Below are 19,245 nucleotides of genomic sequence, written 5' to 3'. Positions count from 1 at the left end.
ATTGATCGAACTGCCCAAGAGGCTAAAGAGTCGATTCATGGTTACTATGAGAGGTTGTTGAAGGCGTTCAAAAACTACAGTGGCACGGAAACAATAGAGGCGAAGGCCATGCTTCATTTTGTGTTCAGATTTGTGGAAGGGCTGAGACCAGAGATAAGTCAGATGATAAAGTCGCATTTGATTTGTTGGCAGTCGAAACCTATTGATGAGGTGTTGAATTATGCAAAATATTGTAGCGACGAAATTGAAGTGAAACAGAAAAGGTTGAAGGAGAAAGTGATGATGATGCAACTTAAAGCAGCTCAGACAGGTCTGCAAGGGTTGCAAGGGTTCCAACAGCAGATACCGCAACCGCAGCCGCAGGGAAACATGGTGTTTCAGCCACAGGCCAGAGGCAGAGGCAGAGGAGGTTTTGGGAATAATGGTCCGGATTTGAACACTGTTGTGATTCCAAATGGTGTGCAGGCAATGAAAAAGGTGATGCTGTGTCACGTGTGCGGAATCGTCGGTCATTGGAAACGCGAGTGCCCGATGGTGGTGCAGGAAGGTGCAGGTGTTGGTCAGCAAAACAATGATGTCAATGCATTCCAGACAATGAGGGGACCGAAAATGAGAGGTCCAAACCCAAATTTTCAGACCATAAATCAGCTGCAGAGATTACAGCCCATGCAGCCGCAGCAGATGCAGATGCCCCGTATGCAGATGACGCAAATGCAGCCAATGCAACAGCAGTTTCCCATGGTACCTAATCAGCAAATGCAAATACCTTTGGCACCAATGAGTCAGCAGCAAGTGATGGTTCCTCCACAGGTCTCGAGTCAGGTAATGAGTACAAATGGCACCGTACAACAGTTCCCATTACACAGTGAGAATGGAATAAACAATGTATGGGAGAGTGAAAGTTCAGATGAAGAGGGAAATTGTGTGCTTGCAGCATCCTTGGAAGTTGATCAAAAGGGTCCATATGTGGAGGGAAGTGTTATGGGTCATAGTGTTTCATTCTTGGTCGACACAGGAGCCACACGTTCAACTGTTAGGAGCATTGAAGTACCAAATTTGCCACTCTCAGGGAGGACAGTCCAAGTGGTGGGAGTAGCAAACAGGCACCTGACGAACCCAATCACAGATCCAGTACCAGTCACAATTGGTAACTATCAAGGGTTACATAAATTTGTGGTATGTGACTCAAGCCCGATAGCACTGTTAGGGAGAGACCTATTGTGCAAATTGGGATGTTCGATTATGTGTTCGAACGATGGAATTAAAATTCAGACGAGCAGTGATGGGGAAGAAGAGGACAGTGAAGAAGGGGATGAGATGGAAACTGTCGATGAAAATTATCCTCTGATTAACCTTTTTCCGATGATAACTGAAGAAGATATTCCAGCTGAATTACGGGAAACAGTCGGAAAGGAAGTGTGGGATATGACAGGGAAAGAGGTGGGATTGATGAAAGGAGTGGAACCAGTGAAAGTGACTGTAAAACCCAATGTAATCTTTCCCCAGACCCCACAATACCACATGGCACAAGACACCCTCATGAAAGTCGCCCAACTAATTGACGAGTTTGTAAAACAGGGAGTACTGAAAGAAGTGTTAAGCAGTCCATGTAATTCACCAATCATGGGACTAATAAAGCCTAGTGGAAAGGTCCGAATAGTGCAGGACTTGAGGAAAATAAATGACATCATAATAAAATGCTGCCCTGTCGTACCAAATCCAGCTGTGATAATGTTCCAAGTCCCTTGCGATGCCGAGTGGTTCTCAGTCATTGACTTGTCACAAGCATTCTTTTCGGTGCCTCTTCATGAGGACAGCCAATTTCTCTTTTGCTTCAAATTCTTAGACAGAGTCTACAGTTGGTGTCGAATTCCTCAAGGGTTTTCGGAGTCACCCTCAATTTTCAATCAGATTCTAAAGAAAGACTTGGAAGCGTTAGAATTGCCATTCGAGTCAACCCTAGTACAGTACATCGATGACTTACTGATTGCATCTAAGACAGAAAGTGGCTGCACAGCCGACACCATTGCTCTACTGAACCATTTGGGAAGGAATGGACACAAGGTGTCTCCTTCAAAGTTGCAGTTCTGTCAGAAGAAAGTAAAATACTTGGGTCATCAAATAGAGAAAGGGTCACGGAGAATAATGAAGGAAAGAATAACAAGTGTACTTCAAATGAGTCCACCAAAGACGAGGAGGGAGGTGAGGAAGTTTTTGGGGATGGTGAGCTACTGTTGCCAGTGGATTCCCAACTTTTCAACCCTAGCCAAGCCTTTACTGAAACTGACCCAGAAGGATGCATTGGATCAAATTGAGCTGAAAGGAGATGAGATGGATGCTTTTATTGAATTAAAGGAATGCATGTGCAGGGCTCCAGCTTTAGGTATGCCTGATTACACAAAGCCTTTCACATTGTTTTGTCATGAACGTGATGCATGTTCTTTGTCTGTCTTGACTCAAGCCCATGGTGGCATAAACAGACGAGTAGCGTATTTTTCAGCTACTTTGGATCCGGTCGCAGCAGCACTGCCCGGGTGTTTGCGCGCCGTAGCAGCAGTTGGTATCAGCCTCACTCAGAGTGAAGGAATAGTGATGGGACACCCAGTAACAGTCATGGTCCCTCACTCAGTTGAGATACTTTTGATCCGCTCCCGAACGCAACACATGACTGGAGCAAGACTCACAAGGTATGAAACAATAATTCTGGGCTCACCGAATGTGCAGCTGAAAAGGTGCACTACGTTGAATCCAGCAACTTTGCTTCCCGGTGAAAATGCTGAAATTGAGAACGCTGAAGACGTCGAGCACGACTGTCTTCAGGTGACTGAATTTTGCACAAAACCTCGACCTGACATTAAGGATACTAAGCTTGATGAAAATGACCAAATTGTTTTTGTTGATGGATCATGCTTAAGAGATGCATTGGGAATTTTGAAAGCAGGATATGCTGTATGTACTGTAACAGGTGTCTTGGAAGCGTCCTGGCTTCAAGGAGTCTATTCTGCACAAGTAGCAGAGCTTGTAGCACTTACAAGAGCATGCCAACTGTCTACATTGATGAAGGTTACCATTTACACTGACAGTCAGTACGGGTTTGGAATTGTGCACGATTTTGGGCAACTATGGTCACAGAGAGGTTTCCTGACCTCTTCAGGGTCCCCAGTGAAAAACGGGGAGAGAATAAGGGAATTATTACACGCCATCCAAATGCCAGCCGAAATTGCAGTGGTAAAGTGTAGTGCGCATACAAAAGGACAGGACTATGTTTCTCTGGGAAATGCATATGCGGATCAAGTCGCAAGATTTTGTGCCTTGAACTGTATATTGCTCAGGGATGAATGGAATTTGATAAGTGAACCAGAACTAGAACCAGCTGAAGCATTTGCTTTGAAGGTCGTAGATACAATGGATGAACTAAAAGCATTACAGAATAGCGTCAGGGAGGATGAAAAAGATTCCTGGATTAAGTCACAATGTATAAAGAGACCAGATGAGTTATGGGTTTCAAATGAGGGAAAATTTGTTTTGCCAAATAGTCTTTTATCGCAGCTAGCGCGGTTCTATCATGGGCAGGCTCACCTAGGGAGAGATGCCATGATAAGATTGTTCAAAACTGATTGGTTTAACCCCAGATTCCGTCAAGCTGCAGAAGCAGTTTGCCATCGATGTGTCATTTGCCAGCAGATGAACCCAGGGAAGAGAACGGTTGTGAACATGAGCCACATTGGCAGGGCGAGTGGCCCGTTCAGTAGAATGCAGATGGACTTTATTGAGATGCCTGTGCATGGAGGTCTGAAGTATGTGTTGGTGATTGTGTGCATTTTTAGTCACTGGATTGAAGCATACCCCACACGTAGAAATGATAGCCTTACAGTTGCAAAACTCTTGTTGAGGGAGTTGATACCACGTTTCGGATTCCCGATCTCTTTTGAATCAGATAGAGGAAGTCACTTCAATAACGAGGTGATAAAGTTACTTTGCGAGGCGCTGAACATTGAGCAAAAACTGCATTGTAGCTATCGCCCTGAAGCCTCAGGACTGGTGGAGCAGATGAATGGTACACTGAAATCAAGAATGGCGAAAATATGTGCATCGACAAATTTGAAATGGCCTGACGCGTTGCCTTTGGTGTTAATGTCAATGAGAAACACCCCTGACAGAAAGACTGGATTGTCCCCGCACGAAATTCTCATGGGCAGGGCCATGAGACTTCCTGCAGTTCCCGCAAACGCGCTTTTGAATATTACAGATGATATGGTGTTAGACTACTGCAAAGGTCTGGCTGACGTGGTTCGCTCTTTCTCTCACCAGGTGGAAGCAACCACCTTGCCACCGATCCAAGGTCCAGGACACACACTGAAAGCAGGTGACTGGGTCGTGATAAAGAAGCACGTGAGGAAGTCGTGTCTGGAACCCCGTTGGAAAGGCCCTTTCCAAGTGATCCTGACGACCACTACCGCTGTGAAGTGTGCGGGAGTTCCCAACTGGATTCACGCCAGTCACACAAAGAAAGTGTTATGTCCCACAGATGAGGAAGTTGAAGCGCAGAAACTGCCAGTAACTGATAACACAGTGCCGAGCGCTGAGACAGAGCAAAACCGAACTAGAAGCGAAGAAGCAGAAACAGGAGAGAGAGAAATATTCTCTGAGGACGAAACAACAGATTCGCTTGGGGAAGACCAAGGAGAAACCTCAGACAGCGACGAAGCAGCTGAAGGTGACAAAGAGCCTGAAGCAGCTGAGGGTAGCAAAGAGCCTGAAGCAGCTGAAGGTGACAAAGAGCCTGAAGCAGCTGAAAGTGATAAAGAGCCTGAAGAAAGTAACGGTGACGAAGGGCTCGAAAGAGGTGGAAAAGCAGGAGAGCTTGATCAGAGGAGGGCTTTCCCAGAAGCAGACGGTACAGAAAAAGAAAAGAAAAACCTGATTGACTCCCCAGAAGGAGGGGACAAGGCAAAACAGGACAAAACTATTCAAAGTTCCTCAGAAGAGATCGCAGGTCCATCAGGTGGACATAGTGCAAAGAAAAGACCAAATATATCACCAGTGAAAGCAAAGGCTAGAGAAAAGTTGAACGACGGTGAAGGGCCAAAAGTGAAAGAGAAAAGAAAGGAAGTGTCTGTCGTGGTACCAACACCAAGTGAAGAAAAAGACTTTGCCAAAGAGGAAAGTACCAGTGAGGCAGAATCAAAGAGAGAGGCAAAATTGAAAAGGAAAAGAATACCAAACAGGAGATATTCCGGTCCAGAATGGGCATATGCAATCAATGACGATTGGACTGACGAATTTGTATCTCTTAGCCTCGAGAACGAAGAAGAAGAGATACCAATAGAAAAGAAAAGTTTTATGGACTCTGTTGATTGAAAGGGTGATAAATGACATTGCTTGCTATAATCTAACGTGATACAACCAGCTGAGACATTGCTAAACCGGATGAGACATTTGATAACTTGATAAGACTTTGATAACCTGATTGACTCTTAAACCCGATTTGAGACAACGTTGCTAACTTTGAAAAAAAAAAAAAAAAAAGAGACTGAGTTATTGCCGAATTGAGACAAATGCTGCTAACCGATAAGTGACTGGGCTGCTGAAGAAAACTGTGTGAACATTGCGCTCGTTCAGCTTTGTAACTGAATTGCTAAATAGTTTCTTTTATAAGTGCTTCTAGCTCTCTGATTCTATACAGATCATGGCTACACAAAACAGTAGGGTGAAATATTGTAAATATGCATGTATAGGCTTGATAACTGCATGTGTACTAATAATAATGGTAATAGTGCTTGCTACACGTGGAAAGGGTGAGAATGAGAAAATTGATGCTTCTACTTTTGCTCCTGTTACTGTCACTGAACTAACCGCACTGAAAAGATTAGAATTAGATGAGAGACACTTGCATGATAAGAAGGAACTTTCGTATAACGTTTTCTATCGCTTGCTAACAGAATATGTTGAGACTATGGATGCGAAAGATTGTTATGTGTGTACACAGATACCGACATCGGTAAAAGAAGGGGTGACTTATCACCACATGCCTCTTACATACGGGATTACGTGTAGTATAGTAACTTCTAGATTTTATGGTCAGACAAACATACAGTATTTTTACTCAAATTATGATGTTACCTTTGCATATGTTCCTATAATAGCGCAGCTAAGCCATATTGCTAAAGATTGGGATGCTAAAATAATGAGGGAATTTTTCGAGCCAATGCAACCTTTTGAAACAGCTCACGCACATAGGGAAAACCATACCTGCTCGCTCTCTGCAGTAGAAATAAGCTTTTTGGATCGCACAGATGATAGAAGGGCACAAATGAATGCGAAATTAGAAAAAGAGTTAAGTAAGAGGACTTCAGTAGATTATTATGATTTTGCCGCAATAAAAACACAAGGGAGAATAGCTTTAGATGCTTGGCATGTAGGGAAATTTTGTATATATCGTGGTGAATCTTATTATGACAACATTTTTGTGGGAGCGAGTGAGTGTAAACATACGTTTATCTTTCAAGCCAAATGGACATTCATGATGAACGGACTTGACCCTGTCATACCAGGTGTATATTACATTTGTGGGTATAATGCCTATTATCGTCTTCCAAAAGGGTGGTGGGGGAGATGCTATTTGGGTATAGTGTTCCCAAAGGTTTATCAACTGGATGACCTATCGATGATTCCAAAGACGTCTGGATCCCATCGTATCCAGAAAAGAGAGACCGCAGCTGCTGTGGTAGGAGATATATTTGAAGCCATGATTCCTTCATTGGGAGTTGTGTTGAATTCCATCAAAATAAGAAAGTTGTCTACTATAGTGGATAACATGTTGACAAAGTTTTCAGGTGCTATAATCCTGATAGATGCTGAACTTGCAGCAGAAAGAGCTATGACTCTTCAAAACAGGCTTGCCTTAGACATTCTTTTAGCAAAGGATGGCGGCGTTTGCAAAATGCTTGGTGCGCGTCACTGTTATACGTATATTCCAGACAACAGTGTGAAAATTAAAACAATGCTTGCTAATCTAACAAAAGAGAGTGCAGACTTGAAAGAATTGAAAGAACCAGGAGTGTGGGAGAAGGTTGGAAAGGGAATTGCTTCAGTGGGAAATTGGCTTGGTGGCATTTGGAATGGAATATTGCTAAAAATAATACAGGGAATATTAATAGTACTGATTTGCATCTTTGGGATTTGGGGAATAAAAAGGGGAATAATAATGATAATGGAAAGAATTAAAAGAAGGAAGGAAGAGAAAATGATGAAAAGAATGGCAGAAGAATACAAAGAAAGAACAAGGGGAACTAAAAGGAAAAGAGAACTGACAGAATTTTAATGGAATAAAATTTGTGGGAATAGTTTTGTGTGATGACAAGTAGTCATCAGAGGAGGGATTGATGACGCAGAAATGAAGGTTTTCCATTTATTAGCGCATAAACGTAGTGTTGCAATAATCAAGTGTGACTTTAATCGAAATAATAAAGATTGTACGGGGACAAATGTGCCCTCAGAGTAGTTTGCCAACATTTATAAGCGTGCTTTATATAACGTGATGTATTAGAATTGCACGAATCTGATATAATCGTAAACGTGTGCTATGATTTGCTTATTTGAAATGCTTTAGCTTAGCATAACTTTAGTGGAGGCTTTGGCCTAGTTGCCTGGTCTCACGGTTTAGATGCTCGTGTTTTTCCAATGTGCTAATAAACGTGTATTTCTGCTTGAAGCTGTACTTTTCCAGTGAAGACCGGTTCACATGCTTATCTTTAAGGTTTCGTGCCAGCCTGGCATCTTCTTCTTTGCTCCAAGGTCAATCTGCAGGTGCGGACAATGGAAGCTCTGAAAGTGAGTTAATTGGTATAATATGTTGCAACTTACATACCCGTCTCCAAGGATAATGTATGCCTAGGTAGAAGCTTGAGAACTGTAGTTTTTGATTGGACAATTTGAAGCCAACCTATGAACCCTCCAATGGAAGATCCTACTGGATTTGAACTGTTGTCTATTTAAACCAGGTGCACAAGAAGAAAGCAGCCATTGCAACCTTTACAGCCATTAGCAGCCATTACCCATCGGACATTACATCCATTTGCAGCTAGTATGGCCCATCATGCTGCGACGCCATTTTGAATGAGACTTTGATGCTTTCTCTAATCGAGAGAAAGAGACTTTAAATAATTCTTGCCCTAGAGACTTTAACTTTGAACTGCCCTTTGCATGAAGTAGTAGTTTATCTTGCCGCCGTGAGGCAATTGCCCCGTCCACTTTGCCCCTTTGCCCCGTCCCATGCTGATCGAAACCGGTACCCATGCTGATCGAAACCGGTACCTGTGAGACGAAGACTTCCTTGAATGCTGATTGTAATTGGTAAATATGAAAGGAAATTGTACAATTGCATTGTGTTTCTTTTAGGTAACCAACTGCTGATTTTGATAAGAGCCCTAGTTAGGAGTTTTCTAAATTAATCTTGCTAAATTGTTTTTGCATGAAGTCCCACATGCAGATGCTAATTCGAGGTTAGATGAGGAATCATTGGTGCACGATGCAATTTGAGACCTTGTTATGCTGACTAATGTATTCAATTAGCTCATTACAGATTATAGTTTTAGTGGTTTGCGTTGCTATTATCGAATGCATTGTTATTCAAATACTGCATAGATTACATCTTTTCCGCCGTTATGGACAGCTATTAATGTTCATTTACATATATCAATTGGTGTTGAGACACATCTATATTGTGCTAGCTTTGTTAATATAGGGAAATAAATTCATTAACATTGAATAAACTGGTGTGGTTATTCATGGCCGAAAGGTCATGGTTCGCCGAAATGTATTCTGGATTAATTGTTAAGTGTTATGTTGATCAGGGTATTGCTTATGTTCGTTATTGATTATTGATTAGATTAAACTGATTGATCTCGGGTGAAGAGAGTCTCACTTAGCCAAAAGATTCATCGACCCGAAGAGCGTCCAAAACACAGGTAAATTATTAGGGAGGAACGCTCTATCAAATGCGAACGGCCAGGACTGGTTTACCCAAGGATCGATCTGTGGGCTGGATACGGTAGTTTACATTTGAAATGCTCCGCTACAGACAACCGATGAAGAGACGACTAGTGGCATATGGGCGAAGTGATTTTCAGAACATTCTGTTGCCACATTCTCTGTTCGTTGCAATATGTCACAGGTTTTCATATTTCCAAGTTTAACTATAACAGGTTGTCTTGGGTGTTACTTTCTGAAAACTAAGGTTGGGACAGTAGATACTTATGACATATTTTAGCTTAACATGGATAGCGCTAAGCACACCCATTATGCTTTATGACTTGACAAACTTGATTATGGCAACTCACGGCTAATAGGTGCCTTTCTTTGTTTAGTTGACCTAGCAGTTATCCTGCATGCTAAGCCATTCCTCTTAGACACTCAGAAAATCTAAATTCATTAAAATAAAGACTTCTATTGCCTGCAAATTATCTTACATTATTTCTAATGCAGACAAACTGCAAAAATCTTATTAAATGCATATGTGATGAATGAAGGCTAACTTTTAATCACCAGCAAAAACACTCCTAATTGTTCCAATTCTCTATTCAAGAAACTCAAAGCCTGATCGTAATCATTCTCTCCTGCCAATCCCAGACGTTGAAATCCTCTTTCTACAGCTATCCATTTGGTTCCCAATATATCTATCAATATTGTGCTCATAACACGCCTCTCATTTGACGTATCCCTTTGTCTCCATTGAGGTTGAACAGGGACATCTTGCCAGTTCTTAACGCCATCAGTTCCCCCCACTAAACTTGGGGGCAGATTTAAGGAAAGTGGCACTCCATCTAGTGCAGCACCACTTTTCTTGCGTCCTCCTACCGCCACCATGTGTGCGCGTATCTATAATATGGCGCACCATGGCGCAGTGTAGCGGGCAAGAGCATCAACATTTTTGACGTTATTGATATACTGTTCAGGGTTAGCGCCAAAATTTTGGTGGTAACCCTGAACAGTGCAAAGGGGCCATTGTAACCAATGGTGCTCCCCCTTTTAACGCCTGCTCTTTGTAGGCTTTAAAAGTGCCAAAACGATGACTCAAAGAAATCTCTTAGATTTCTTTGCGCCATTTTTTCAGCCCTCCTAACGTGGGAACGCTCCCCTTGCATACATTATGTCTGGTGCAGTCATAATGTGGGGCAAGGGAGCCCTTTAAAAAGCAATGAATAAGTAGATATGGTAGTTATAGGATTAATGTTGATAGCGTGTCTCACTTTACTTGTAGCTCTGAGCCGAAATGTACTGTGCTCACATAACTTGCAGCTGCTCTAACAAAAAACCCAACTCACCTTTATAGTTGCATTGCAGTGCCGAGCACAGCCCCTTCTTGGATATCTCAGAATAAGTGACATGCTGGTTTTGTTTGCATAAACGCAATTGTGTGAAAAGAGGTCCTGAAATAAAGAAGGAGGAATATGCTGAAATATTACATATTGCATTTGAAGAATGATTGTTGCTTTGTTAAGATTCAGGTTAAAAAAAACTCAAAGTTAGGTTTACATCCTTATTGATTGGACACAGTTTAAGGTGGGGGTTTTTTCTTGCACCTTTAATTTTCCAGGCTTAAATAAGGTGTGTGTGTTCGTGTGTACTGGGAACATAATATATTGCACCACATGATTATAAAACAAAATATCTAGTGGACTCACGGAGTGATTTAAAAGAGAGGGAGACTGCCAATCCTTGAGGCATTCCCAAGTTAAGAAATCCACAGATAAGTTTTCAAGGGCAAAGGGCCACACTTTATGCATGGTTGGATAAGGATTGCCCACTGAAATCAGCGATGTGCTTTGAATACCCACCTCAGTATGCTATCTCAACAGAGGGGGTGGTAGACAGTATGAGAGGCAGCCAAGGGATCTAAAAGGATGAACATCCAACACCAACACAAACCTCAAGTCATCAGGCAGAAAGAGGACAAAATTCATGTTTTCTTATCCCAGCTGTTATGCTGGCCTGGAATATGTCCAGAACAGTGTGATCCTCTGCAAACTGCACTGCATTGCTTTTTTTCTCTTGAAAGTCATAGCATTGCATCATTTCATATAGTAGCAGGTTAGCAAAGCCTAAGAGGAGGACTAATACCTTACCCACTGGTTTGAACAAACTAAGCGAGGGTCATTGTTTGAACGCGAGCATTTGCTCAAGTCAAAAGGGTGATATCTTCAGGTTGAGCAAGGAGCCCATTACAAAACTGGCAATCTAAGAAGCACACCACAATAAAACGCTTTTAGCTGGCATTACAGCATAACCCAACATATCATAGCCAGTACAACATATAGCATAACATACACTTTTCTTCTGGCTGCGTGAGCATACACTTTTTGTCTCCCTTCAATTTAAGTTATTGTTTTTATGTTGGTACTTTAACACAGCATACCAACCTCGATGCAGCGGTGCCATGGATTTGTACCACCAATGTTCTTTTCTATCATGATGCTTTATTATGTAAAGGAACAGAGGGCCATTGGGAGTCAGCTGGTGACAGAGCAAGGGAAGTTCTGAAATAAGTGTCAGGATGAGCTCTACAACTGTTCCCCTCCTCCCTCCCGTTCGAGCACCTTGAGACCCTCACGGGTGAGTAGTGCGCTTTCCAAATTCCTGATTGATTGATTGTCACCTGCCAGAATCACCACTCAGTTATTGCAAATGTTTTAGGCTTCTCGAGAGAATCTGGGTTTTCATATTTTTTTTTCCAGATGATCATTTAGATTCACAATTAAGGCGCTTTACCTATAAGCAACTTAAAAACCATGAGGAACTACCATGTATGTGTAGTTCTATGGCCCACAACCACAAGTACCCTCACCTGAGGATATACTTTTCAGTGCCTTGTCATAGGAATAGCCCCACTCATTCTAGATCACTAGCTCTGAATGTGGTCTACTGACCACGGCAGCTAAAATCTATTTGGGAAACAATGTTTATATTACATTGCATCACTTATCACAGACGCCATAGAGTGTGTGTGTGTGTGTGTGTGTGGGTGTGTGTGTGAGTGGGGCTCTTGAAAACCCTTTAGATTAAATGCATTTGTGCGTGCTCGTGTCTTCCAGGCCACATTCTCTAGTCACCTCTAGCTTTCTACATAGTGGAAATCTGTTGTTTGCCCTTATTACACGCCAATCCATTAACATTTAGGTTTGTAGTGAAACACTTCATCCTCTTTGTTAATTGTTGCTGTTTGAGTGTTTCTCATATCCATAAAGCTATTAACATAATTCATTGCCTAACTACAACTATCAATAAAAGTGTCTGCTATCATAAATACCACATCCTCAGCAACCTCATTCATGACTAAATGAATGTACAGCTATGTCGCATTTCTGTTGTATGAATATTGATGGAGACTTAATCATGTGACTTGAACTTTGAGCCGCTTAGGTCCTTGGAAGACCTCTCTGTTGAGTGACACATATATATAGTTGTTCCTTTTGTATCAGTGGTCTGCATCATGCGCATTTACGCAAAGTCACTTTGAAAAACTGCATAATATAGCATTATTATAAAGAAAAATATATACAGCTGTGTCGCCTCGCATCCATCTCAATGTGCCGGCTAACCTGCAGGTCTTGGATGATGCCCTTAGCTTCATGGTTGCATGTAGGAGCTGCCTGCCCTGTGATTTTTCTACATGTCTTAGTAGTTCTCACGGCTTTTGCCCACTTGATACTGTTTATAAATATGCCTGTTTCTGACTCGAAGAGCCGTGCTTCCTCTATGTCCAACGTCCCCTTGTTTGCTGGCGTTTTCACTTATATTGCCTTCTCACGGGACACCTGATCGAGAGACTTCTTCACCTAATCAGGGTTCATCTTTCCACTGGGATGCCATTGCTATAACCCCCTCCCCCACGTATCAGTCCATCTTCCCGCTATAATGGACCTATCACTGGCACATCTCTTGTCTTTAGTCACAAATTACCATTTTACAGCCCACACACTGCAGGTAGTCACACCCTCACTACAATACCTGCGGGATTATAATACCTAACATATTCATTTTTAACTATGTTTGCGTCTCTCTTACATATTATTGTACCTGGTGATCTTAGACTTGGTGAAATCCGGTCTGCAATTTACAAAACTGCAAAACAGTTCCACAGGTAAGCAAATAAACACGAGCAACAAACTGTATGCCACTTTATCAGTATACACCAGCACTTACCGTAGATACTGAGTCACGGGGACATACACTGGTATATAGCAGGGCACAGTTAGCACAGGACCCCTGAAAGACAAGAGCAAAGTACTTTCATCAGATCGCTGGATGTGTTACTATTGTAGAGAAGATCTAAGCAAGGATCCAGACAACCAAACACAGCCCTCTTGAAAGCCCAGGGCTCTATAGCCGATGTCTGAACTAAAGTATTGAGCAATCAAGGAAAAAAAGACAATATTATACTTTGGATGAACGCTATTAGAATATATCTCAACAGTGTGCCATGGCATGCGTTCCGTTGGCGTAGTCCTCCTATTACACACAGTTACCGGGAAGCTGAGACTAAACATTCACAGCAGTGGGAGAAAGCTCTGCACTCACTGCGGGGCCCAATGCAAGCAGTAAGGGCCTTCTGCGGTACGGCGTCACGCGCAGCACACGCACGCTCACTCGCGGCTGAAGAGTACGAGCACCGACAGAGGCAAGAGGTCTGGATCTACGGCGGCGACGTATACAGCCATAGAGTCACAGATGCTGTTCACATCCCTTTATTTTTGTAGAGTACTTCTCCAAAGTATAATAGTCACTGGTGCACTCCTCCGAGGGGGGGGGGCAATGCCCACTCAAGATATTTTAAAGACTTGGTACTAATACTTCCCGCAGACAGCTGTTAAGCCAAGTGCGACCAGTGCTGCCTAACCGGATATCTTCTGCCACGCCTAGCTGTGGCTCATGTTATGTTGTCTTGAGGTTGTACGTGTCACCATTACAGGTGCAGTAATAGGAGTCAGGAGAAGCTAGGTAACTTGGACTGGTGGCAGGTCTAACACGCAATATGGTCGGATGTGAGAGTTCTACAGAAAACTGCATAAACTAAACTCCAGGCAATGCTTTTATTGTGGTACACTGGTCCGGCATCACGCATGCCGTTTCAGACAAACCTCATCTTTTACCCAAAGCCTAGATGCATTTTGGGACTTGTAGTTTTGCTTTCCCATCATTATATACTCGAAGTAAAAGTACCAGCATGCAACATGCCATGAAGTCAAATGTCAGAATTAACAGAGTAGCTTCAGCCCTACTACGTCTGCATCTACCAACTGTGTGTAAGTTGAAAGGAAAGGGAGTATTTCCTGTTAATCATTCCAGTTATAAATGCACAACTATTAATTAATACTTTAAATACAAATCTCCCTTTCGTCTCTGTTAGTTCGTGTATTTTCTTCCTTCTCACCCACTGCTCTAATTCTGTATGCTGAATCTGTCCTCTGTTTCCAGAGGGGCAAGTGGTCCATTCACGTTGTAGCTCACTATAAAGATTTCAGACATGCATACATTGTTGTCAAGGACTTCTCATTTCTCCAGCCTCCAGGAGATATGAAATCTCAAATAGTCTGCCACACCTGCCACAAAAATGCCCATGCCACCACTATCAATTTCTGCCCCAGTGTGGGATATTTTCCAGTGTTGGAACTATTTTAACTTTTATCAACTTTCTTAATTAAGAAATATTTTCTGAACATTTACCAGATACGATATTTTAAAATCATGGAAATAGTTTCTTTGCTTTTAAGCTTTACTAAACTCTCGAAAGGACATCAAAGTTCCTTCACTGTTTATACCGAATGAAAATATTAAAATTACATGTACTGGTATAGATCACAACCGGTCCTCTTTGTGGTGGTTGTAGGAGCGAAGGCTGCTTTCAGGGTTCCTTTTGTAAGCCATCCACTGACCATGCCAATGAATAGTTTACTACGTGCCCTCATTTAACCCCATATCCCTATATGCCTTGGTACCCTGTATTTACATCACACATCATCGTAACATCAAGCCATCTGGCCCAAAGACCCGTCTTCAAATTTGGCCACTTTCAGCAATTCAATCAGCAGGACATACATACCACAATTCGTCTCGTGCAATAATTAAACTAGAAGAGCTCTGTGATGTAACAATATTTTTATTATGGAGCAAAGACATTTCTCAAGCTAATGCATATGCCCACCCTACTACCTCAAGTGCGGACTTGTAAGAATAGGGATGCACTATATGGTAAGGTTGGGCCCTTATTGTGAAATGCACTCACATTTATCTCCTCTGGTCCAGTCAGAGTTATTTACTTAACATTCAGCTCAACCCTTTGGTAACTATGGTACTATGGCACAGAGCAGCAAGATTTGGCAAAAGAACAATGTTTAAAGCATTTATCAGGCCCAAACAACAAAATAAAGTCAGCAAACAAGAAAGAGACACAACAATTTATAAAAATAGAGCATATTCTTATCAATTTTTAGAGTACTTTATGACTAAAATCCACCGGAGTGTTCCAGAGATATGAATTTTTGAAGCATTTAAAAACTTTGCCATCAAAAGAAAACAAGTTTTGGCAAGGAAAAACTTTGAAATGTTTGAAAACTTTGCAAACATTTGAAACACTGAGTTCAGCAACCCCGACCTGGTTTGGGCGACCAAATCCAACAGAATAGGGGTCGAGGAGTCTTAAGAGTAAACTTTGGACAGTTAGCTGGCCACCAGAGCATTTTTAAAACGAGTTCCAAACTTTACAGGACAACCACCATTTACTTCAATAGAGTGGTCCTGATTCTGAGAGATGCAGGCTTAAGGACGCTCAATGGATGCTCTAGGCGCTGTGTGGTCCATGAGGCTGAAGTCTGGTTGAGTCCTTGTACCACAAGTGAGTGGTGGCGACTTCGGCCTTTGATCTTGTGGTCCCACAAAGTCCTCTATGCCGCTGGCCAAATGGCTGCCAATGCAGACTTTTCAATCTTGCAACACAGCGGTTACGGGACAAACCTTTGGTGTGGATGAATCTGGTCACAACCATCATCCACGGGTCCAGAAGACCCGGATGCAACTTCTGTCTATTTCCAAATGTTACATCGAAGTGGCTGGCGTCCAGTAGTTGCAAAACAGCTGTGATGGCTACCAGGAATGCGGTTTGGGCTCTTCCAGCTTTAATGTGCCCAGTGCTGTTCTGGGGGTGGGGGAGACAGCCAACTGATGCTTGGAGTCGTTGCTTTGGATTTAGGCAGGGAATCTACTTTTCCCTGAGTCAGACACGCACAATAGCTAGACCAAAGTGCAGCAGGTGCAGTCACTCCAATGTCACAGCCTCTCTTTGTGCACTTCAAATGAGTGCAAAGTGGTCTTCTTGTAGTCGTTGGTCCAAATCCAGTGAATACTAAAGTCTCGGGTGCCAAGGGTGCTCATTATATCCTAGGCAAAGTGCCCCAAGGGGATAATGCAGTCACTAGACAATGGCCGTAGGTGGCCTCTTATCTGGTGACACAGGACACAGTCCTGGTGATGTGTGGCATATGGCTATCCCATATTGCATCTACATGCCATAACCAACATGGCTGAAGTCTTCTTCAAGTGTGAGGACCTTAGTAATTCACTCCTGGGGTTATAACTACCACGGGCAGCATGTCCATGGAACACTGGTTCTAAAACTGGTTTTCCCTTCGTTGGCCCTGGCACAACCCTATTTAGGGGAAACAAAAAGCTTACTGTGCTGCCACAGCAGCCGTTCAAAGGCGGCATCACCCTTTGATGCTTGTCTTTTGGGTTAACACCTTTTGCAGCCCATCTTGTGGGTGGGGGCCACACCTCCAGTGCAGCAACAGCCTTTGTTCTCAGCCTGGGAGTCGTACACACATCTCCCCAGGGGGGCTAAGACCTGCCTCAGCCCCTATGACTCTCCACCATAGCTCCATCTTCCTTGCAATAGATGTCTGCTACACCTGTGATCCAAATAACTGTGGCTCTACCTGGATGATTTCCTCCACCATGACCCTTAGCTCCTCCTCAGAGAACCTGGGGTGTTTTTGTGGTGCCATGGGTGTAGTGAGAGTGGTATGTGTGAGGGTGTGTGGGGTGATGTGTTGGGGTGTGTACTGTGTGGTGCGTGGAAGGTGTATGGGTGATGGTGTTTTGTGGCTCAGATTCAGTGGGTGTTCCTGGCTTGTCTCTCTCTCTCACCTGCCAAAATGTTTGGGTCGTAAAGGGTTGTGGGTATGTCACTGGACTAGCGGGGTCAAACAGTGGCAATGTTTGCAAAAGTAGCCAGCATTAAATTGGGCGTAATGGTCGACTGCACCATTGAGCCACATTTGATGTCCTCTTTAATTTGATACCTTACATGACATAGTTAGGTAGCCTGGAGTGCCAACCGTTAACTCTACAATTGCCTTATAAAGCTAATTAACTGCCCTCCACAAACACCAACAGTTTAGGGCTTTGCTGTATATATTATATACAATTAAAAATGATATCTATCTTAAAAACATACAGCTCCTTGACTTAGGGCTTCGTAGGTCTGCCTTAGAGGAGCCATATATATAGGTAAAGGACTAATGGATTTTGACATTAGTGGTAATGGCAAAGTTGTGTGGGCAGTGCATGCATAGCCTCTTCGGTCTGCAACGGCAGCTGAAAATTGTGGTTTCACTTTGTCACACACAAAACAGCACAAACACTGCTGCAGCTCTTGTGTGGTCAGCCAGCCTTACCTGCGCTTGGTACCATATTCTAGGGACATACAAGTAAGCCAGCAGATGTCAATTGGGGGTACCCAATTAACTATATCATTTAAAAAATGTGAAATAACACTGTCACTGAGGTCTAGAAGTATGTCTCAATGTGCTCTCAAAGTCGAAAACTAGCAACTAATATTTCAAAATGAGGTAAAAAATTAGGTGAAACCTGCAAAAAAACATGCTTTCCTACATGGCTCATCTCCTGAAATTCGGGTTTCCTTCTAAAAAATGAGATCTAAAGGAAATTAGTTTCATAGTTTGCCACTGTGCTGTGTGAAGATATTGTATTGTACATTTTGCTACATCTTGGTACAATAATGGAATTTCACATAACAGCATTAAACCTGTGTGCTCCTGTGCTTGTGTTTCCAGTTAAAAACTCCCATTAACAGAAAGCCACAGTTCAGGGTTATGTTTGGGGGTAACATTCTCATGGGATCTATTTTTTAGACTCACTCTTGCCCTCAAAACTCTAATGGTCTTCTCAAGGGCTTCAACTCCAGAAAATCACTGCAGTCCTATGAAGTTCTGAGAATGAACATGCATTGGCAGAATTAGGAGGCTAGACATCAGTGTTACAGCTGTAGCAGGAATGTGACATAGAGCACTTTATGAATTCCTCATATAACTAAATAACCAAATACATAAAAGCATAAATAAGAGTGGGCAAAGTTCTGTTTGGTTATGTGATGCAAATATGAGTTGTAACAGAGAGAGGGAGCACCAAGGAATATGACAGCAATGCCTAGCAGGTTCTGTAAATAACTGGGTACATAAAGGCAATACCTGAAATATGGTGGCAGGGATGTGCTAGCTTGGGATGACAATTACTGGCATTAAGTGCGAGCACCATGGTACATGATAGCAATATTTTGCAAAACTCTCGATATGGTGAGAGAACTTGGATATATGATGCCAATATCTGGCAAATTACAAGTGTTACTGAACATTTTGTAGCACCATCTTACATATCACATAAATGCCTGGGCACATGTAGACAATAACAAGTCTGTAGTAGGATTACCCGGGGAGAACCGTGTTATCTACAGTTTGAATTAAGGGCCTCTTTGTGCCAGTTGTTTGATTATGTATGTGTGTTACTTTGGTAATGTTGCAAATTGAATATGCTTCTGAAGAGATTATTGTTATTAGTCTGCAGGAAGAGGGGAGCCATTCCCTCTTATGCATGTGGTCTCTACTGGGCAAATGTGGAGATTGGCATGGCAAAATGTGGTTAACCGTGGCATCGAGGAACAAAGCCGGGTGCTGGGTGCTTCACTGGAATAGTGGAAGCAGGCGACCTAGCAATGCCTGGATCCTGAGGGATAGTCCCATCTAAAAAAGGACATGTTTTGCACTCCAGAAATTACTGAAGTGTATGGCCGTAAGCTTTGCTTCCATACCAGACCTGGCAGAACTGAAATGTTTTGACTTGAGGAAAAGCTTGTGAGCATGCTTGCTAAAATAAAATGGAAAAAGGTCAGACAAA

At 42.6% G+C, this 19,245-nt stretch overlaps 1 protein-coding gene across 1 annotated transcript in view; it reads right to left on the bottom strand.

The window, feature by feature from the left end:
- Positions 1–19,245, bottom strand: part of STAB2 (stabilin 2) — an 805,158-nt gene that overhangs the window by 531,986 nt on the left and 253,927 nt on the right. Inside the window, 2 exon segments of the mRNA XM_069228991.1 lie at positions 10,326–10,430; positions 13,204–13,266. Coding sequence (XP_069085092.1) covers positions 10,326–10,430; positions 13,204–13,266 — 168 coding nt within the window.

The sequence above is a fragment of the Pleurodeles waltl genome, chromosome 4_1, assembly GCF_031143425.1.
Source record: "Pleurodeles waltl isolate 20211129_DDA chromosome 4_1, aPleWal1.hap1.20221129, whole genome shotgun sequence".
In the NCBI taxonomy this organism is placed as follows: Eukaryota; Metazoa; Chordata; class Amphibia; order Caudata; family Salamandridae; genus Pleurodeles; species Pleurodeles waltl.
This window is presented reverse-complemented; position numbering and strand designations above follow the sequence as displayed.